The sequence below is a fragment of the Perna viridis genome, chromosome 7 (assembly GCF_037379345.1).
Source record: "Perna viridis isolate PV_CMFRI_1.1 ecotype Kerala chromosome 7, ASM3737934v1, whole genome shotgun sequence".
Taxonomy (NCBI): Eukaryota; Metazoa; Mollusca; class Bivalvia; order Mytilida; family Mytilidae; genus Perna; species Perna viridis.
This window is the reverse complement of record NC_142451.1, coordinates 38,658,297-38,681,534: the sequence shown is the minus strand read 5'-3', so window position 1 is coordinate 38,681,534 and position 23,238 is coordinate 38,658,297. Positions and strand designations below refer to the sequence as shown.

General features: G+C 31.5%; 1 protein-coding gene across 15 annotated transcripts in view; it reads left to right on the top strand.

Moving 5' to 3' along the window:
* The window catches only part of LOC148612615 (TBC1 domain family member 5-like), a 45,397-nt gene that overhangs the window by 4,811 nt on the left and 17,348 nt on the right, over positions 1-23,238 (top strand). For 4 of the 15 annotated variants that reach the window (XM_088594240.1, XM_088594228.1, XM_088594239.1 and 1 more), the window contains exons 2-15: positions 5,117-5,262; positions 6,825-6,954; positions 7,945-8,053; positions 8,733-8,822; positions 9,344-9,421; positions 10,400-10,467; positions 13,832-13,934; positions 15,688-15,776; positions 16,399-16,422; positions 17,724-17,744; positions 20,726-20,776; positions 21,582-21,648; positions 22,297-22,466; positions 22,925-23,067. In XM_088594240.1, the coding sequence (XP_088450366.1) occupies positions 5,133-5,262; positions 6,825-6,954; positions 7,945-8,053; positions 8,733-8,822; positions 9,344-9,421; positions 10,400-10,467; positions 13,832-13,934; positions 15,688-15,776; positions 16,399-16,422; positions 17,724-17,744; positions 20,726-20,776; positions 21,582-21,648; positions 22,297-22,466; positions 22,925-23,067 (1,273 nt within the window). In that variant the 5' untranslated portion in view covers positions 5,117-5,132. Of the gene's footprint in view, positions 1-2,533; positions 2,742-5,116; positions 5,263-6,824; positions 6,955-7,944; positions 8,054-8,732; positions 8,823-9,343; positions 9,422-10,399; positions 10,468-11,701; positions 11,805-13,831; positions 13,935-15,687; positions 15,777-16,398; positions 16,423-17,723; positions 17,745-20,725; positions 20,777-21,581; positions 21,649-22,296; positions 22,467-22,924; positions 23,068-23,238 lie in introns of those variants that run through there. The other 11 variants (XM_088594242.1, XM_088594233.1, XM_088594244.1 and 8 more) reach the window with 9 other exon arrangements.

Genomic DNA, 23,238 nt, shown 5'->3' with positions numbered 1-23,238 from the left:
TGGATGGATTGTTTTCACATTTGGGGGTGGCTTCATTTAGTTGGGGCATACGTTGTAAGGAATTTGGTTTCTGTCCAGTATCAACTTCCTGTTTGATATGCTTAGAATGACAACATGTGCAAATTCAGGCTTTCCTTCCAACTTTACCAAAGGTGAAACGCTGCTCCAGGGACTGGATTTCAGAATTTTTTCCACTAGCTTAATTTAGCAAGTACTGAAAATTTACACTTGCTAAATTTAAGTTTTTTGAGTTATTTCTGGACTTTACCTACATTACATATAGAATTCCACTAGCAAATTTTAGCAAGTGAAAGTAATTTCTTCTAGCAAAATGAAATTTCAACTTGCATTTAGCAAGTATTTCCCCTTAAATTCGATCACTGAGCTCATTGAAAACTGACAAACATTAAGTAATGTAAAATCCCCATAAACTTTGCCTTAAATGTTTTGCACAATTTTTCAGGTGAACAAATATTCCCCAAACACTGCAAAGGAAACTGAATTTAATTAGCCTCATTTCTTCTGTTATGCATTGATGGGGACTACTGTATTGATTGCAGGATAATGTGGTCCCTCAACAAGAAGAATTATAGCATGTGAACATTGATTGGACCTGTTAAAGTTGCATAATTTCTGGTAGAAGCCATTAAAATGTAATTGATAGTCTAAAGTGATCAGTCTCAATGTAATTGTCTTTGTAACTGTCAGGTAGCAGGTGATACATGCCTGTCATTCAAAAACCCACAAAATTCACTTTTATTTCTAATTCAGAAACTGTTACAGACCACATAATTTACTAATTTGAATTTGTCTTTCTGTTGTTGCACTTTTATGGCAAAAATCATATAGAATATGTACAATGTATGACATTGTCACTTTGCAAGAGTTATCCTTGATTTGGTTGATTTATGAGGGAGATGAATGTATGGTTTTCTCCAAAATACAGATCTGTATCCAAAAAAGAGCTATAGTTACATAAAAATATGGTGTATATTGTATGTAAAAAAATTGTTCCATTGAATTTTTTTTTTGATTGGTAGCGTCTGAAATTTTATATGGATTAATACTTGAAGCAACAATCTTCTTAAGAATGAGACAAAGGGTGTGTTCAAGATGAATGTCTAATGATTTGTGGAGAGTTTACTTCAGCCATCATTTTTAGAGAGGTATTTGCCCAGAAAACAATAGTTTAGTTGGTTATAGTAACAACAATTTAGTTTGCTGTTATAACACCAAATTTGTAGGCTGTAATAACAACAATTTAGATTGTCATAACTCAGTTAAGTTGACTTTAACAAGAACTTTTTAATTTTCTGTTACAATGATTTAATTTGCTGTAACAATATTGTAGTTGATTGTAACAACATTGTGGTTGACTGTAACAATATTGTAGTTGACTGTAACAACATTGTGGTTGACTGTAACAACATTTTAGTTGACTGTAACAATGTCAGTTTAGTTGGCTTTAATAGCAACTATTTAATTAGCAGGAAAAGCAACTGTTTAATTGGCTATAACAGCAACAGTTAAACAATATTTTATAGTTGATGGTATCAGAAACAATTTGTTTGCTCTAACTAAAACAACTAATTTGTCTGTAATAATTAAAATTTAGTTTGCTGTAACAGCTATCTGGTTGAATGTAACAACATTTTAGGTGGCTGTAACAGTAATGGTTTAATTTGTTAACTTACTAATAGTTGATTGTAAAAGAAACAGTTTATTTTTTTTAACTAAGTTAATTTTAGTTCCTGCATACCTGAAGTTCGTGTGGGAGATTCTCATCCATTGACACTGTCTTATATGGAATATTTTTACTTAAAAATTCTATTATTTAGTATTTATCACAGAAAATCTAAAACCTCCCACAAATCTTACTTTTTATGTGGGAGATTAAAAATTTTCCATTGACTGTGTGGGATTCTCCCCATTAATATGGGGTGTTTAACAGGTATGGGACCTGTAACAACATGTGGTTTACATGTAGTTGGCTGTACCAACAACAGTAGGTTTGCTAAATTTCTTCCATGGAAGATTTGAACTTCAACTTACATAAGCTGTTTGGAAAATTCATGCACTTGTTTGTATATTTGCTTAATTGAATAATTTTGCCTATTCTATGAGCAGGAATACATGTATGTGTCAATTTTCACCTAACTCTTAAATGGAATAAAACTTGAACAAGTTTGAGTCAATAGAGATATTCATTTCAGATAACACAGATTTGTCTAGAGAATATATTGACATTTAACTAGGAATTGTTCCATTCCAGAAAAGTCAGAATTATCTCTTGACAACTCCGCAAAAGTAAATTATTATGTCTGGTGTATCTACTCCTGGAAAGGAAATACCAGTAACTAAGTTAATACAAACTTGTAGTTTGATGTATTGTTACTGTAAGCAGCCGTATTTATAGGGAGATATGACTTTGACACTGTTGAAAAGTACATACATCTGTTACCATTTCTGGATAAAAATATAAATTCAGATGCTGGAGAAGTACATGAGTTGTATAATACATGTACATATAGTGCATTGCATATATATATGTAAATGAGAAAAGAGTGGTTTTTTAGAGTACACCTCAGAATATGTCACTGTCATATACATGTTATATCTAATGTGGTTTTGTTGTAATAATTTAAGTGAATTTACTGTGTAACTAGAATTCACTTAAAATTTTGATCTGCATGCATGTGGAAATGAAGTTTCCCAGTGAATGGCATAAGTGGAATGAGCAGGTATAGTAGCTATTTTGAAACTTTTTGTATTGTGGATGGTTAATAATTCATACATTTTACTATATTCAGTAATAGAATTCTATTTTACATAGAAATTTTTAGAACAGCTTTCAAAAACAAAGGATTCATAGAATAATTGGTACAACTCTGATGATGCTGTGTTTAGCCATGTAATATATGGGCCTGTTGGGAGAGCAATATGGAATCTAAATGGACTATTTATCTTTCTGACTGTGTGAAAAATTGATTGGGTTTTTCATGATTTAAGAGATATTGGATAAGCTGCAGAGGCAATTTAGCTTTAGAGTTTGGCATTGTGATTTACAGGCATTATTTGGAAAGGGTTTCAGTGTCAATATGTTTTATTAAGTAGGTTAATAAAGATACCTTTACTTTCTATGAAGTATAAGCAAATGCTATATGGTAAAGATAATATAATTTAACAGGAGGGAGTTATAAAATGACTATAAAATTTAATTGTTCTATCACTATTTTATTAATTTTCTTCATCACATTTGTATACCTCTATCATTTGATGGATGTATTATGGTAAATCATACAATTGCAATGCCAGTCAGACTTTTAGTCAATTCATATTTCCACATTTTATATGATAACTGAAATACAAAACCTTTAATGATTGTAATATTTTTTGGTACAATGTTTGTCTTCACTGAAATTGCTTTCTGATTTTTTCATTTCAAAGTTATTGTGCTTTTAATATTAAAAAAGAGCATAGGGGTATCCAATTCTTTAGTGCAACTGTTTTTTAGAGTGTTGTTGTAGTTTGCAGCCTTTTATTTTTTACTAGAAAAAAATTAGGTGTGTGTAAGTTACGAAATGTATTGCAATTATTTGCCATGATTTATTTTCGCATTTTTAAAAAGTTAAATGAAATTTGTCATAAAAATAAAGTGGTTATAGTATTCATATACAATGTCAATGTCATACATGTATGTGAAGGCCATCATACACTCGTTGCATCTTTGGCCGAGTCTGTACCCTAGAATAGTGGTTCCATCTAAGATTTACCAATTGGGCCATTATGATACTTACATACAAAGTCATATTTACATCTAAAGGTAATTTTTTTGTCTTGGCTGAAATGCTGTATGTGCTGGAATGCACAAGTGATGATTGAAGTAAACCAGGATGTAATGGGTAAAAAGTTAAAATAAATATTCTACAAAAAACATCTTGAAATATTAAAAGTAACAGATGGTATTGACAAGTCTCACTTCTATCTACATAAATGTATTTGAAGGTCCCATTACAAGAAAGAAAATAATATACATTTTTATATATAATGTGAAAAATAACTATGTTATGGAAATGTATACTTTTAATGTTTGATTGTAGCATTGTATATAATACTACAATTGTAAAGATACCAGTAACCTTGACACATGTGGTGGCCATAAACTGTTCTATTGACAGTTTGATAAGTTCATTGATATATCAAGTTTTGAAATCCATATTGAAAATAAGTACAAATGTATGCACATCTTGATGATTTCATTGATGCAATTACTCTGTTCACTTCTTTGTTTTACATATTTTTTATTGGTTTGAAAGCAATTTAATGAAGCACATGTGATATTTTTTGTTTTCATATTTTGGTTGAACATTGTCAACAAAAAATAAAATAAAATAATTTTAATATGAATGTTTACACCAACATTTGTCCAGCAAGGCAGACCAAGCTTGGTCAAGTTCTAAAATAGGGACCAGCGAATATTTCAAACTTTATTTTTGAAATTTTTGATTGTATGTTTATCTGAGGGTAGTACTTTTTTAAAAGTCAAGCTAGTTTGATTCTCACAGCCAGGAAAATAGGGAACTTCAGTGAACTTCCTCAGATTCTTTTTAAAATAACATGAAAAAATGCTTGGTAACCTTAATTTTTTATTAAGAATATGGAAACATTTTTTTTCCTATATTTAGAAACAAAATTCTGTGCATGTGATTTTTATTTATACCTTTGTAGTTTGGAAATCAGCAAATTTTCTTACTAATCTGTATATAACTCTTACCTGCATGTGTTGTCTTGAATCAAGTTCAGTGACCTTTATTCTCTTTTTTCAGACATTCTTTAAAAGTATGACCACCCAGCTTCCTGTAAGAGAAATTAATTCTCTGGTTATTTTATTAATATAACTGATCTTTACCATCTTAGACCCAACAGACAGAATGTCATTAATGGAAGTGTGTCTGTTCATTAAATCTGACATTTTAACAAGATATTTTCTTTCCCAAGAGCAAAAAGAAAAGTGAACTTAGTAATAAAGTGAAACTTTGTACACTGGCTAGTTCTAAAAAAAAATCCAATTTCCTACTTTAGATGACATTATGATATACATTTTTATCTTCTTCAGAAAATGAACCTTAAGAATGATTAGCAAATTCCGCTCAGCCAATCAGAAGTCTAAATCAGAGAGAAACTCAACTCTAACAAAACCTCCACCTTCCAAGGAAGACATTCTAAATGCTATTGATGGATTCACTGGAAACTCTGAAAATGGTTGGTAACTAGATTTTGTACTTATGGTAGGGTTTGTGGGAGTTAAGAAATGAGGAAGGAAGGGAGGATAAAAGTACAGATAAGGGAAGAAAAAACAAAAAACTAAATTGATAAAATAAGATAAGAGTTGAAAAAAATATGTTCTTTTGCATATTAGTGCTTCCTTTGCTAAGAATATTTGTCCTGGTATAGAGGATATGTTTTTTTTTATCCTGAACTATAGGTCAAAGTTCCCTATCAGTATCTCTTTATTCTGTTATCTGTTAACTGACATTTGTTCAATTGGGTTAAAGCCATTTTGCCATTTTATACCAAATTTGCAGAAAAGATTTGTAGGAGGACTTAAATTATTAACTTACGATGCCCATGTATTTTACAAAATGGCCACCAGAGGCCATCTATGCGCTCCTTTTGCAATTGCCAAGGTCACAATATTAATTTTGTTTGATAATTATAAAATACGGTTTGCTACATGTATAACTACATTTGTAATTTGAGTATCTAGTCAAGGTTTGTGGTTTAAAAAAAAACTTCAGAGACTTAAAAAAAAATCATTGTGCTGTGTTTGTATCAGAGTAAATTTGAGGGATGTCAAATTCAGTAGGCTTTATAAGATTGGTGTGATTTTGATGTACGTTTTCATTATTTAATGATGTCTCATTCCTATTAAGAACTTAGTTCCAACCTCATTTGCATGGTTGCTACAAAGAACTGTACATAAAAATCTTTATGAGACTGTCCATGTGAAAATCAGGCTATGATATGGGTGGCACAGAGTAAATTTTATCCCACTGAATTATTTGTTCAGATGTAATGTATATATCATATGTATGTCAAAAGTATAAAGTTTGTTTTAAATGGACAATGGATGGGTCAGAAAATGATTGTAAAGTTTGGGTCTCACTAACCACTTCTAACGTTTCCATTACTTTACATGTTAAACAAGTAATTTTCAATGTTTGACTGTGAATTTCCAGGACAAATTACACCTTAAAGTTGCATACCATTGCAAAGCTTGGAAAATAAAGCTTTCAAAATCATTACTCTAATGGTACGATGTCCGTAGAAATTCTTCACAAAATTTGCTTGAATAAAAAATACTGAAAATCAACATTTTTACTTTTCTACTCACTGACAGCATGGAGGCAAATTACTCACACATGTAAACAATATTCATACACTTTTGTAGTAAATTACATATATGATTTTAAAGTACACATTCTCAGCTTTATTTTGACTACCTTTAATCAGAATACACACAAATAATGCACTTACAATGCATAGGTCTAGGTTCAGCATGTTTTTGGTACTACATAAGGGGGTGGCCATTTGCCCCAGTAGTGGTTAGTAAGACCTTGTTTAAAATTAAAGAGCTATCTCCCTTTCTTCAATGCTTTCTATGTTATTTCTCTTTAATTGTTGAAGTTTATCAAAAACCAACCTTCAACTCTGAGAAATGATGCATATGTGATATGAAAGTTTTTTAAAAACAAATTTTGCGATGTGCCACCTGCTGCCTGGTTTTTGCATGGACACCTTAAAAGAATGAAAACATGTTTCAGATGGAGGTTCAGAGTTACCTGAGGACAACAATAACCTGACAAGACACAACAGTAAGGAAAGTGTTGTATCTGACTCTTGGGAAATCCCGGACATCAAACCTCTCGGAGCTAGTTACACTAATGCTTATAGGTAATAGTGGAAAAAAGAACAGATTTGTTGAAATGTGACAAATGCACCAGTGTTTAAATAAAAAATAATACAATATATTCAGAGAACACCAAAATGATCCTTAACAAGTGTAAACACATCTTAAAGTGAGCTTTGAAAGGCCCAACAAAAATAATAAAATCCACTGTAAAGAACGAAGACAATTCTTCAAAATCAAATTGAAAAGAAATACAAAATGTATAACAAGACAAAGACATATTAATGACCAACATCTCTTGACTGAGGATAGGCACATGAAATCTGTGACGGATTTAAATTACTTTTATAAGGTCTTACCCACCCCCCCCCCTTTATGTAAGGTTAAAAATGAACTGAAGCAACAAACAGACTAATAGGCCAACACACCCTAAAATTCACTGAATAATACATCCTATTCTCTGCATGAAATACCTCAATTTTTTAGGGGTGGGTTCTAGGCTATTATTTGCTGGTTTTTGTCCCAAACTTGCTCCAAATTATCAAAACTTTCCAACAACTAGAACACCCCCTGGAACTGTCACTGCTATCAAAACTGAAACTTACATAAACTGACAAATCTACATGTCTTCTTAATTCCTTCATTCAGGGTTCATATCAGTTTCAGTTCGTTCTTAACCGGTGTCAACATCAAACTCTTTAGTTCAAAGGAGATTGGTTTTGAATTTCAATTTTGATGTATTTTCACGTCACCAAATGGAGGTCCAGGGATGTTATAAACCTGTTTGTTTGCATAATTTTTAATCACCATACATTTTTAGAGAAAAAAAACTCTTAATTCTTTAGATGGACTAATTGCTTCCATCATACTATAGTCTAATTCTTTCTGGTACAGAAGTTCTTGTCATTTCAGCATGAAGGCAACTATGCCTTATACAAGTTGATTATTTAGAGTTTTTAGTGCAATGCAAATACAGGCCTTTATTCCAAACTGCACAACAAAAAAATGTTATTACAAACTCCTTTTACTTACAGCACAGAATGGGAGAAATTGTACACCAAACCCAACTACCGCAAGTTACTGAAACACTATGCTATGAGTGGTTATCTACGCAGCAGCCGATTCCGAAGTGTGAGCTGGAAGGTAAACAACGAGAACAAATTCATGTAGAATAACAATAAATGATTTGGAAACTGTAAATTCAGAAATTATTTCATGCATTTATTATCATATTTTTTTTCTAAAATTTTATCTTCATTTTTAAAATAGCAGAACAATACTTCAATAAAAATTTTCAATTTATGCATTTTTCATAGCAATAGAAACATACCAATAATTTTCAAATGTACACTATACAGGTACAACTTTTTATGTACAAGTTATTTGAATTGTTTCTTGAATGAACTTTAGCTGTGTTTAGATTTTTCAGAACAAGTAGAATGTGCTTATAGATAGATGAAAAATGCAATTAGTATCATGTATACATAAACGAAAAATCAATAAAAACAATTAAATAAGATTTTTTTTTAAATTAATTAATTTTAAGCACGCAAAATTATTTCACATGATTTTCATCTGAATTTAGCAATTAAACTTTGTGACAGACTTCACATAAAATTCACCTGAATTGTTCACATGAAAATCGTGTTTAGTGAATTTCATGTGAAAAGCATGTTAATTTCATGTGATGTTTAACATGAATTTCACATGAAGAATGTTTGCCTGTGCAGTATACTGCAATTTTAGAATGTTTTTGAAATCAATTTAGGCTTCTTTATTGCTTGTAGTTGTTAACTACATGTAAGCTTATAAAATATTTCAGATATTCTTAGAAGTTCTGCCAGATGATGTCAATTTGTGGGTATCTAAAACGAGAGAATGGAGGAATAAGTTTGATGATCTTAAAAATAGTGTAAGGCTTTAGAATACTGTAAATGAATCAGTTTTCACGTTGTACTAATTTTCACTATTATCGCAGTAGACCATTTTTAACACTATGTAGCAGTAATCATTTTTTTTTCCCTCAAAAATTGATACCTGCAAATATGTTCACTTGACAGAATCTGCAAAAAATATTAAATATGTCAACAGTTCATGTCAGTTTGTTCATTACTAGTGAACAAATAGTTCAAGAATATGAAGATTTATTTGGAAGAAAAACTTACAGAGTGCATTATCTTATTAACTATTGCAATATAACTGGAAACCTTAATGTGTAAAAATACTGATATTTTTATGATAAAGTTGTAGTATACATTTTAGTATGTATTGTGCAAAGTTTAATTTCAGGTGCAGTACTATTTTGAGAAATATTGCAAAAAGTTAACTCTCCAGACATAGATAAATAATGTCTATTTGTATCCATGAAAATGCCTAGTTGAATATGTGACAATAAATCATGAATTCATGTAAAATCTGTACTTTATTTTGTAGCTGATAGTTAATCCACATAAAGCAGGGGATCACTCAATTGATTTAGTTGTCAATAATCCTCTGTCACAGGCTGATGAGGTATGTTTAGTAGGTGGTCAGTCACTCTATTGATTTAGTTGTTAACAACCCTCTGTCACAGGCTGATAAGGTTTGTATAGATTGATTAGTTGTCAACAGTCCTCTGTCATAGGCTGATGAGATATGTATAGTAGGCAATCACTCTATTGTTTGAGTTGTCAACAACCATCTTTCTCATGCTGATGAGGTATGTAAAGATATTGGTCAATCCATTCATTAAGTTGTCAACAACCCTCTGTTACATACTTATGAGGTGTGTTTAGTAGGTGATCACTATGGAATAGTTGTCAACAACCCCCTTTCACAGGTTGATGGGGTATGTATAATAAGCTATCACTCTATTGATTTAGTTGTTAACAACCCTCCGTCACAGGATGATGGGGTATGTATAGAAATTGGTCAATCCATTCGTTAAGTTGTCAACAACGCTCTGTCACATGCTGATGAGTTATGTACAATAGTATAAAAAAACCTGTCCACACCAAACCTTTCAGGTAAACAACACAAGTGACTGTCTTCTGAAGTCTTTTTACCGTCTTTATTGCATTTGAACTTGAATAAACCAAATTCCTGCAGAGCATTTCCACTTGTTTCAGTTAAATTTGTGTATCTTTTTTTTTTTTCAAGTCAGTGCACTGTTATTTCTAAAAATTGCACAAAATACATGAAAAGTGAGAAAAACAATTATTTTTATTCATAATGGGTGAGATCCTGGCCACTTCAAAACAATGTTAGGTTTTTGATGTCAAAACAAAATTACATGTATATTCAGTCACATACTGTATTCTACTTGTTAGTAAACAGGTTTAATACTTAAAAAAAGACACCTCTGACTAATGGTCAGTTCTAATTTTTTTTTTAATTATTTTTTATGAAGAGAAACCACACAAATATCTGACTAAATTTAACTTTAAGACAGGGATTTTTGTACTGTGTTTAAAAAATACAATGAGTAATCTCCCTTGTTTCTATTTTCAGAGCCCATGGAACAGATTTTTTCAGGACAATGAATTGAGGTTGACCATAAAACAAGATGTTATCAGAACGTGAGTGTCGTAATTTGTTAAATTTTGTTTTGTCACTTGAGCCTTTTGAAAAAATTATTTAAAAAAACATCAAAATCTATTTTAATAAGTAATGGACCAGGAGTTTGCAAATAGCTGTCAAACAAGCACAAGGTTTGATGACTACCTCAATAAAAAAATGATAAAATTAGATATCCATGGTAATTATTCCAACGTTAGTTAGTTTGTATTGGAAGGCAATACATGTGCCAGTGAAGAAAAATACATCTAGTTATTATGTTCTTGAAAACTACTACTAACAAAAAACTCTCAGGGCCTAATCTAGAGGGAGAAATGGGCAAAAACTTCTCCTTGTTTGTGCTCTCCTCTCTCATTTGTCTTTGAGAGGGAGAAGTTTTTGTAATAGATTACATACACATAAATGTCAATGTTGTTATTTTTCAAACAGAATTTACAAAAACTTCTCCTTGTCATCAATATCTAGATTAGGCCCTGAACTATGATCCTTTATCATGTGTTAAATTCCTGTCACTAACAAATTCTACATTTCTGATAATTAGCATGATGCTATAATGATGTGAAATTAGAATTTAGCATAGATTTACAAGCTTTACTTACTTAAAACCACTGAATGATACTGGTCATTGATATCTTGCTTGGGACAGAACCATTTGATCTTTAGGGAAGAACAAGGATCTATTTTGGAGTAAAAATGTGGTACTAGCTAGTCTCATGGTGAAAAGAAATTCAAACACATATTTAGTTCTGGTAATAATGGTTTGTTTAAGAAAATAAGAGTAATGACTGAAATTACCATTGTCGCAAACGCACAGCTGATTCTGTTGGATACCTTTGAGTAAGGTATGCATTAGAATCAGCCGTGGGTTTCTGATGATATGAAATTACAAGCACAAGAAAATTCTAGGATAAAAATACTATCCTGGCTTTCCATAGAAATCAAATGGTTGTTCCTTTCTTAAAATGCTCTTCTGTAATTTCTTCATGGCAGTAGATTACCATTTTTGTGGTTTTCGTGGGTCACTGAGACCATTAATTTGCATTCCCATCTGAATGTTATTTTTCTTTGAAAAATGAAGACAGCTGAATATCGTCAACAAGTTTTAAAAATTTCACTAAATTTAGTGGAACTACAAAAAAAACTCTTTCTCATGAATTAAAAATGCTTCCTAAGCAACATTTTCTTATAAACCTTATGCTTTCCCCAGTTTTAATTTTTGTGAGATTCCTGTTGTAGCTACCCACGGATAGAATTTTTCCAATCTAACCAAGTGAGAAATTTAATGGTGGATGTCTTGTTTATCTATGCAAAGATTAATCCTGAAATATGTTATCGTCAGGTTTGGTCCATGTCGAACTCATTATGTCTTATGTCGTATGCTTGCCTTTTTATTTTAATATTGCCGCTTTATTTGTCAATGCTTGAATTTTTTATTTTGTTCTATACCTTTTGCTTTTATATATATAAATATCAGTTTCTTTTTATTTTATTCTTATCACTCAAAAATATCTAAATCCCTACTAATTTATATTATTTTTTTAGATTCCTTTTTTTCTGAGTTAGAGTTCTTTGAAAAAGAATAGCTATGCTTAGTAGTTCCATTACTTTCCCAACCCTAGAAACATTTTTTAATGTTATTTTTATTTATAACCCACCCTTTTTGGGAGATATAGTGCGGTCATGGTTTTTATCTGTCCATTCAACTGTCCACAACTTTTTCGTAACAGTTTTCCCTGCCACTTGATATTTTGACTGAGGCTTTTAAGTACCATTCTGTGTAAGAATCAGTCATTGGGTTGTACATTTTTCTCAATTTGGTATTTTTTGCCTCAAATATATTCAATACATCTAGAAAACAACTGAAAAGCTGTTTAAGTTTATCCTGAAGCATCTGTGAAGTAGATATTTTTTGCTGCTTGAGAGCAGAAAAAAATTTTCCATAGTTCATTTCAACTAAATTTGACCTATCAATATCATAAAAAGGCAATTTTACAAACACTTGATGGTTATTTTTGGAGGTTATTGGGTATAAATACTTGGTTAATGCAATAAAATCTCTGTGTTCTTCCCTTTATGTGCCACTGCTTCTACACATTTTGCCTGATTCTTAGACGGAGAAATATTAAATATGCCATTTTGTGGGTTTTTATTCTCAAATGACATAAATTTCCTGTCTGACAACTTAGCTTATATATTTGACCATGTGATTTCTGGGGTGGGGAATGGGTTTTTCTAGTCAAAAGTGTGACTATTTGAAAGATTTCTTTGTTATTAAGGAAGTTGACAAGCATTTTCCACTTAGGCCTGAACAATAAATATGTCTGTTTCCTGCTACCCTACTGTGCCTATCCTAAACATTTTATGGTCATCTTGGCTCAAGATTTGTTAAAATCTGGATCATTACCCCATTTACTCAATAATTTACCTACCTACCCTACTTTTTTCTTGTGTTTAGCAGGAAACAAGACTATAATTTTGTTTTGCCTTATCACCTTTAGCCTAACTTTTGTCAATCCTAGGTGATTCTGTACCTGTATGGTTATGTACACAATGGCACAGTTGTTGCAGAAAAACATCAATGTCCAGCTCCTTTAAACATCCCAAGATTTAGTAGTGCTGTAACTCTTCACAGCAATATAAAGAATAGGATTGCTTGAAAAAAACTTTTGATATAATTAAGTCTGGCTACTTTACCCTACTGGTGCACCTGGTCCATGCTCCCAGTTCTTAGTGGAGTCCGAGTTGCTCATTTGCTGTTGTTACTTTGTATGTATTATTTTAGTTACTTTATGTTCTTTGTTGTGTGTGTCTGTTTTCCATGTCTGGTCTTTGTCCCTGGATTACATTCTTTTGATTACCGCTATAACCTTGGTTACCTTGATTACTCTTTTATACCCCGCTACATGAAGTGACCAGGTATTAATTTGGTGATACCCTCAGAAAAGTTGCATGTTCATCAGTCTATCCGTCCCCCAACGGTTTCCAGATGATAATTTGAGAACAAATCAAAGAATTTTTTTTAAACTTTGCACAGTTGTTTAGTTCCATAAGATATAAGTTGTGTTCAAATGTGTTCAATTTTCAACAATGTTTGGGTTAGGCCATTTTGAACATTCTGCCATTCCCCTTTTTTCATCATTATGTTACAGGGTATCATTTAATGTTGCATTAATGCCCTACTTTTTACATCAAATGAAGCAAAATTTATTAAAGACTTAAAAATACGTTTTATGTGCTCTTATGTCTAGCACACCAATGTAATCCAATAGCTCTGCATGGATGTTGAAGCATCACTTCTTTTCTTATTTTCTCTTTAGTTGATATTTGAGGTTTTGCATGTTGTGAATGTATTTAGTTTATTTGTAGCTTTCCTGAGGTGCAGTTTTTTCAGTCAGAAGAGGTCAGGCAAAAGATGATAGATTTACTGTTTATCTTATGTAAAATGAGGGGCACTATTTCATATAAACAGGTATACAAGTGTTATGAGCTCCTAAGTGGGTGTGTTTGATTGCTAATCATATTCTGTAAATAACATTAGTATTGTTCACACATATTTTCACATGTGTTAATATTGAAATCTACTAACTTACTTTTTACTAAATCTTTTAGGATTACTGGCTTTTAGGCATATATGTATATGTAGAGAGAACACTGATGATTATTTAACACCCTCTTAACCTTGCTTTATTTTTTATAGCATTCCTCTAATTATATATCCTAAGCCAAATTTGTGGTTAATGACTGTGTGGGTCCAGTGAGCTAACTATATCAAGAGGGCAAAGAATTAGGGTCATGAAGAAAATTTCTAAGAGCATTAAATTTTGTATATGCAGTCATTCTAGACATATTTGGTGTACTTTTGTCTGTCTTTCCAACTGCCTGTTATTCATTCTTTGCAAAAAAACATGGCTGCCATGTTTATTTATAGAACATAGGGGTAAAGCCACTTATTTCTAGGTATATTTCAAAAACTATTAGGGATGGGCAAAAACTAATATGAATTTCTTTCTTTGATTAGGTCAAAGTTGTAGGATTAATCCTTGCTTGAGTTAATGCCCTTGGAAGGCAAAAATGACATTTTTGACAGTTTCAGTCATCATGAATTCGTGGATAGTTATAGTGTATTCACCTGCACCATGAAAACTGATTTGTTCAACGTGCCATAGTTTTCCTTTCCTCTTTCGTCTACCCCTGACTTGATTTTTCATGACGGGTGTTTCTAGGAAAGCAGAGGACGCTTACCCTACCAGTGCACCTGGTCCATGCTCCCAGTTTTAAGTAGAGTCAGAGTTGCTCATATGCTTTTGTTACTTTGTATGTATGATTTTAGTTACTTTATGTTCTTTGTTGTGTATGTCTGTTTCCCATGTCTGGTCTTTGTCCCTGGATTACATTCTTTTGATTACCACTATAAACTTGGTTCCCTTGATTATTCTTAGCCAATATTTTGAAAACCATAATTAATAGAAAAAAAACTTCAATTAATGAAATGATTATTATGATAAAGCTTACAAAATAGCCATTGTATCAAAGTTGTAGGAAGACTTCATGTTAGAGTTATTCCCTTTGAAAGGCAAAAAAAATGAACTAGGCGACTAATTCAGGCTCCTGGCAGCCTTTAGTTAATGCATGGTCTTCTTTTTTATTGTGCTAGTCAGTAGTTTTATTATGCTCTCTGAATTTTCTTGCATTTCTTTTGTATACTATTATAGTGAAAACTTTCATTAGATTGTTGGAAGTCTACATATAATCTAAATAACCCAAATTAGTACAATGTACTCATTCATTGTATTTCTTTTATCTAATTATTTTTTTTTCGTTTTTTTTTTTGTTATTTTTGCATGCAAGCTTTGCATATTCTTTAATTCTTATATTGTACCATAATCGACTTAAGATAAATGATCTTATTGATATTAATTAATGGTGATAAGCTTGACTTAGATTATGCATCTTATGATCATTTGGAAGCCATTAAATAAATGTATTTGCAATTTTGTTGAAAATTTTCAAAATGAAGCCTTGGAATTTCACAATTAAAAGATAGTTCAAATTTAAATTTTTAATACTTGATTTTTTTTTTGGATTTTGTTTTTGTAATTTCTTATATTCACAGTCTTATTTTTTTTCCATTTTGATATTTTGCAAACACCATTTTATGTAGAAGCTTAAGTTTTGCATTGAAAACATTCTATCACACAACTATGACAATTTCTCTTCTCTAGGGTATGCATGAGTTGTTAGCTCCACTAGTATTTGTATTGCATTGTGACCACCAGGCTTTCCTCCATGCATCAGAAGTAGAGTCATTAGGGTACGTATATCTACTTGGTAACCAGGGTCAGGTTTCATCAATTTTCCTCCAATTCTTCCCAAACTCAAATTTTGACCAGTAAGTTTGATTGAAATTGTAGATTTGTGAAGAAACATCAGGATTTTAGGAAAATCTCAATATGAGATCTTTTTTATGAAATTTGGACCAGTTAATGTGAATTGTTTATAGCTTCTGTATTTTTATTTTTGTTATTCACATTATTCCTCAGATATCTAATAATTAAATGTTGTGTCATGTCATTTTTTCCACTGAATACATTATACGTAAATGTTGTTTCACATCATTATTTCAAACCGTGTTGTGTTGTTTTAATAAATGTTGTAATAGTGGCACATTGTATAGTTCAGAGTTTTGCACATTTAATTTAGTGTTAATCTATGCTAAATGATATCAAAATGAAAATAAAGAAATATAAAATTAATATTTGTTCAAAGCCCACAAAAATTTAGTTGTCCCTGCAAGAATCCTAAAGAGAAGTGAAGGACATTAAATCCATAGTAAGTTAAAGATTACCCAGTACAAGCGTTAAGGAGTCTGGGAAGAAAATCGTCAGATAACGTTATTTATAATATTGATGATTCTAATTTGATATTGTTTACAGTGATGAAGAACTACCAGATTTCTGGTATATGTATATCTTATTCTCAACTGATTAGCTTAGAGGAAATACTATTATTTGTGGGGTACCAATTTTTGTTGATTTGGTGGTTCAGTAAAAACAACATTTTTTGAAAGTCACAATGGTGTGTTAAAATTCAGTTTAAATCAGTGAAAAATATGCTGGTAGCAAATTTGAAAAACAATGAATCATGCTCAGATTAAACCCAAATATTACTATTTAGGCACAAAGTTTATGGTCAATTCTAGACAAATTGACAGTAAGTTCCTCCTAGAAGTGTCAGAGGATGTGGAAAAGCAAGTTCCAGGTTACAATAGAAAAGTGGGTTATCTCCCTTGGACGATGATATTGCAATTCTAATGCATTTCATGTAATTTATAACTCAAATTATTGACACTTAAAAAAAAGAAATGAATGCAATTTCTGCATTCCAGATAACACTTTGAATAAGGTTTCATGGAAAGATTTGTGATTATTTTTTTTTACCGTGTTTCACCCACTGCCTGTTTCTTACTAAGTAGTACTAAGCCTACAAAATACTGTTAACTTTTTTATCATGAGTGATTTGATTTTTCACATTTAAGGTGGGAAATACGAAAATAATAAATCACTGCAATTAAGTCTCTTTATAATGGAAAACATGTAAATTAGACTTGAAATTAAGTAGCTGCTAAATTGAATTGATATACATAGGATGCTCACTACATGTATATAATTTAAGAATAACAAGAATTTCAAGGTTTAGGAAATCTTATAAGTGTTATTTCTCTGTAAGAATCAGGCAGTTGGTGAAACATGGTATGGAAAAAACCCATCATTTTGAAAGTGTAGTTTAACTATTTGCACCATTAGAATCAAGGAAAAAAGATGATATTTTCCATATCATTTTGGCAGATTGAGTTTTAACATTTCAAGGGCAGATAACTCTGTTAAGAACTTCATTTTTGTTACATTTGAAAAATTTCTGAGGAGTCTGAAAATCCGATAAAAATGGCCGAATATCTTACATCCTTAATTTCTAGAAGAAGTTTCCATGAAAATAAATTGGTTTTCAGTAGTGAAAATTTGAAACACAATGAACATTGGTACCCCAAAATAAAAGTGCCTTCACAGTATGAAAATTAATAGTAAAGTGAACCTTTACAATCCTTAACCTATTGCATATTCCCATTTTACTCATTTATTATTGCTGTGCACATGGCTTTGTTTATGCATTGCATCAGTTAGATAGATAATCAACTAAGCTAAAGTTAAAAATTTAAATTAATTTTATATACCCATCAATAAACTTATCATCCATTTTTTAGTTTGATTCCTTCTCATGACAGGTGAAAGTTTTTTTTTGTTATTTCTATGTCTGTTGCAAGGTGGTTGGTCTTTCTAAAAGTAGCCTGGATACTGTAGTCTTTGCTTAGTGATGGAAATAAAGGCATATCATGTTTATTTAGTTTCAAAAAGAAATCTTTCTATTTACCAGTACGATTAGAACTACTTGGCCATTTCCACTCTGTTAAAAAAAACATTTCTTTTATGAAATGGGAAAGGCTGAGTAGATCTGATTGTTTATCAGTATGTTTTTTTTTTTTAATTGATGCCTGTAAAGAGGAGACAACTTTATGAATTGGAGATCATTTCTTAATTACATTATAAAGAGCCATTTAAATCAGTCTTTAGCCTTTCCCTTACTTTTGGAAGACTATTTCTGATTGGCTAATTAGGGAGCTACCATTAGATTTCTAGGGGCTAGGATCAACTTTTGTGTCCTGGATTTTTTTCATAGCAATTTCTGATATGACTTTATTTTAACTTCTATTTTGTCATAGATTTACCCAATTATTCATCCTGGATTAGTTTAACCATACATCATCCTCCTTCTTTTTTATTTCAAAATTGATCCTAGTCCTCCCCCATCACTTTTTTCTGGGAGTGAGGGCATCTCTATGAGCTAAGGTTTTACAAAATCAATTTTTTTATTCTTGAAACATGAATTTGATGCCCTAGACATGATTATGTCTGCCATTTCACATTTCTCACTAATCAACATTATCTAGGTAACTAATACTTTAGACTTATGACACAGTTAATAATTACTTTGTTTAGAATTATGCTTGTTGACTTCTTTTGTATAAACAATACATTGTATTTAGTATGACTCTAGCACTATTATACTAGTATGTATACTTTTAATGAAATTTCTTATAAGTGCTTGTTTTGCCTATCTCTACTATATTATCTTACTGGACTATTTGGCTCTTATATAAGTACAGGTTCTCAACAAGTGCCGACGACTGGCGATTTTGCTGTCTACTTTGACACTGGTGCTGGCTATTTTGTTGCTAAAAAAAATGATATATTTTGGTAAATGAGGGCCCTCAATGGTGCCACCTACTTTTAATTTTCTTCCACCTACTTTTTTAAAACTTATTGAGAACCCAGTGAGTATAGAGAGGTACAGCAAAGAAAATTATATACAGTGAAACCTGTCAAAACCAGACCCTGATTAAACCAGTAACCTGTCTTAACCAGACCATGATTAAACCAGTAACCTGTCTTAACCAGACATTGAATAAACCAGTAATCTGTCTAAACTGAGCCCTGAATAAACAAGTTACCTGTCTCAACTGATTCCTGAATAAACTAGTTACCTGTCTAAATTGAACCCTGAATAAACCAGTTATCTGTCTTAACCAGATGTATTCTCATTAGGAACTACACCGCCATTTCTGACCACTAAAATAGTGTTTTTCTTCTGTACATCAAGAAAGGCTTAGTAGTTCCAATTGATATTTTCTGATATCCATTCATATCAGTTTCAATGCATTTTTACCTGTTTAAACCAAACACCTGTTTTATCTGAATAAATAATTCCTTCCTAAACAGTTTGGTTTAGACAGGTTTCACTGGCCATTTAAACTTTTCTACGTCTAAGAATCAGACGAAATATTTATTAAGTGTGGCACATGAAGAAAAAATATACAGAGATTTTATTGCATTATCCAAATATTTATACCTTATAACCTCAAGAAATTACTGTAAAAGTGTTTGTAAAGTTTGCCTTTTTAAGATATTGACAGGTCAAATTTAGTTGAAATGCACTACGGAAAAATGGCGGGAAAATTTTCCAGAACTTTTTCCTTATATAAGCAGTCAAAAAATATCTACATCACCAATACTTAAGGATAAATTTAAATAGCTTTATAGTTGTTATATAGATGTTTTTGAGTATGTTTGAGGCAAAAAGACCAAATTGAGAAAAATGATGTGCCACTCATTGCCTGAAACTTACACAGAATGGTACTTGAACTTTTAATTTTAAGTCAGTTGGATATTAGGTTTTACTGCTGTCAACATGTACATCTATTCATAAATTTTATATCCGCTTAAATTTAAGAACCCTTTACAAGTATGATTTGATATTTAGAATTTGTCTTAAACATAACTGATTGTACTATTTGTGTATCATTTCTTGCTGTCATGCTTCCACTTCTGTCTGAATTTTAGTGATGCATAATTTTTGTCCACTAAAACTTGAAAAACATTCTGGGATTAATCAAATTTTTTAATTTGTAACTAGAATTAAAATTTGGTCATTTTTGACAAGATTTCAAAGTTTTAATTCACATAACATTATATTACACTAATCCATCACCTGAATATAGCTGAAATATTGCTGCACGGGCGTTAAACCCCAACAATCAATCAATCTAAGACTCACCTTCAGCATTCAAACACACTAGATGATGCTATCAAAGGATACATGTTAGTAAGTTACTTTTAATGTCTAGTTTCATCGATTTTTACAATGAGCAATGACTTATACCCTTAGACTATAATTCAATGTCATTTCAAATGCTTCATACAGGTCAGTTAAAATAGTGTAAAAATAATCATGGAGATTTTTTGCCATTGCCCACCACTTTCACAATGAAGTACCAAAGAGACAACAACTTGATCTATGGTATATACAGTATTTTCACTATTTTTTCTCCTAAAAGGTCAAATAAAAATTTGAACAGGACAACTTTATTAATTCCTAATTATATATGTTATTTTTTCCTCTTGAACCAGCCAGACAGGTGTTTGGAGCATGCAAATTGGCCTCCAGCCTGTTCCTAATGAAAACACTGTATATACACTTTTTATCAAATTCAATTATTTTTTGCACTTTATGATAGGTGTTTTGAATCATTTATCTATGTCTAGTGCTGCTATTTGAATTCAATTATAAAAGATTAAAAATATATGGTGACAAAATTACCTATATGTAAACAATAAAGTGATGTTACTTAAATTTATATTATTTTTACAGGGAGGTAATTAAAGAAGTAATGGATCCATCTTATTTAGAACATGATGCTTAGTAAGTTTATTGAATCAGTTTATCATACTCCCACTGAATGGGTTGGTGGTATATTAGAAATTCCTTGCCTGTACAATTTTGGTTGATGTCCAATTCTTCCTGTATCATGGGACTTTCCTTTTTTTAATTAAAGGAATGAAAGAGAAAACTTTCATCACAAAAATCTTGATTGCTTTTGGGGCAACTGATTTTAATGTAGTATTTGGCTTTATATTGGTGGGGCATACATTGTAAACCATACCTAGCATGCCAATACTTGCAACATCATGTTTGAGAGATGTTCAGTTTAAAAAAAAGCAATTCATTTCATAATAGATCTTTCTGCCAGACCTTCTTTTTAGTAGGAAGATATTAAAAAAAATTGTAGTTAGGTAAATGTCATCCATTGAAAAATAATGGCTTTTGATTTTCATTGATCATACAGTGAAATGACAGATTTGAAAACTAAAAGAATTATTATAAAATAATTCAATCCTATAAATAGGGTTTCGTTATACTTTTGAAGGTATTACCAACCAAGAAAATCATTTTAAACAAATTTACTGTGTTTAGTTGAGAACTAGAAATATTAGAAAAAGGAACTAATATGATGAAATGCAACAAATGCACCATGGTATTACCCCAAAATGTACTTTTGTACAAAAATGGCCATGAACAAACTATATAAATAAATCATTGAAACTACAAAAATATGAATTGCCTGCAGTAGTTTCATAAACAACTTATTGTTTTTTTTTTTTTTTGTTTTGAAACTTTTCCATCATTTTAACATCAGTCTAACTGACTGCTGGATGTATATTTATAGTGCAATGTTGTCCCAGATTATGGACACAGTGGAGCCATGGTATGTCTCTAAAGACCCTCCATGTAAGGTAAGATGATTGTCCTAGAGCATGTTATGAGTACTATAATTCAGGAACCCATAGAGCCATTATCAATGAGTTGTTTTCTCACTTTATTGTTGGTTTACTATGGTCCACGTCAGGTTTTTTTCTTATGGCCAAATAACTCTGAAGAGATGGCTATCCTATTTAGCCACCTAAGGTACACCCATAAAAGTTCTGTGGGCTGACCATGCACCCATTGACTCTGTCATCTAACTACTATAAGTTGCATTTTACTACAAGCTAAGTTCTTGTATCAAGCCACTTTTTATGTCATTCTAGTTATGAATTAGAACATTTCCCCTTTTGTTATGATTATGATGACTTAAATGATATGCATAACTTTATTTGATTGCAAATGTTTCCATGACAATATGTCCTGTCATCGTTCTGTAACTGTGGATTTTGTTGCTTTTGTTGCCAGGGCCTTCCAGAGCTTACTTAAAGGTGCGTTTATACTTGTCGAAGACCTTTTTGTGATCACTGAAAGTATTGACAATTTTGTATTTAGGTAATATGCTGGTGGTTTTTTTTTTTGCCTTTCACCAAATCAGTTCCTTTTTCTGTTTAAACCTATTCCATTTTTGGTGTTATTGATGAACGTCATCTTTAAAATGTTATATCACCATTTTACAGGGTAGAGAAAAAATAACAACCACCCCATTTGCAAGACCCCAGGACCTCAACCCCTCTAATGCAATAGTGAGTAAACTGACAAGGATACAGGATTACATACTGAAGAAGTTTGATGTAGAACTTCACATGCATCTGGACAGACTAGAAATACCTCCACAGATTTATGGCATGTAAGTAGGTAAAGTGAAACCTGTTAAAAGTGAACCCTGATTAAACTGGAAACCTGTCTATACTAGGCAGGATTGAATTTTATTTGTATTTTCTTTTATTTTGAACCTGTATAAAACCAAGCAAACTGTCCAAATAAAGCAAATAAAAAAATATTCACCCTGATAGAATTAAGTTTAGACAAGTTCAGCTGTATAATTACTTTTTACTGTAAAATTTTGTGTGTTTCCTGTGGACCATAAACACATTTTTAAATATGCGTTTGCATGGTTTACACAGGTTAAAGATGCATTCAAATTGATGCGAGGGACTTCAAAAGTGTCTGATTTAGACAGGTACTTTTGTTTGGTCCTGGGTTCAGTTTAGTTAGATTTTACTGTAATTAGCCCAAAGAATACACAATGTATCAAATCAGAAATAATTCCACTCAAATGTTAATGTTTTCCTTTGCTAATCACAGACGATGGATCAGGCTGTTGTTTGGACGAGAGTTTCCAATGCAGGACCTGCTGGTTTTATGGGATGCTTTGTTTGCTGATGGTATTGGTTTTGATCTGGTGGACTACATCTTTGTGGCAATGTTATTGTACATCAGAGATTTATGTAAGAACCATTTGACTTCTTGCTGTAATCAACCGTTTTCTTCCAAGTTTATAATGATTTGTCTCCCTTTGACTCGAAATTTTTATTTTGAATTGTTCTTAGAGATATACTCTATATTGTATTAAATTAGTTTTGAAACCTTTCATTGAAATTCTTTACAAAGAGGCAGGG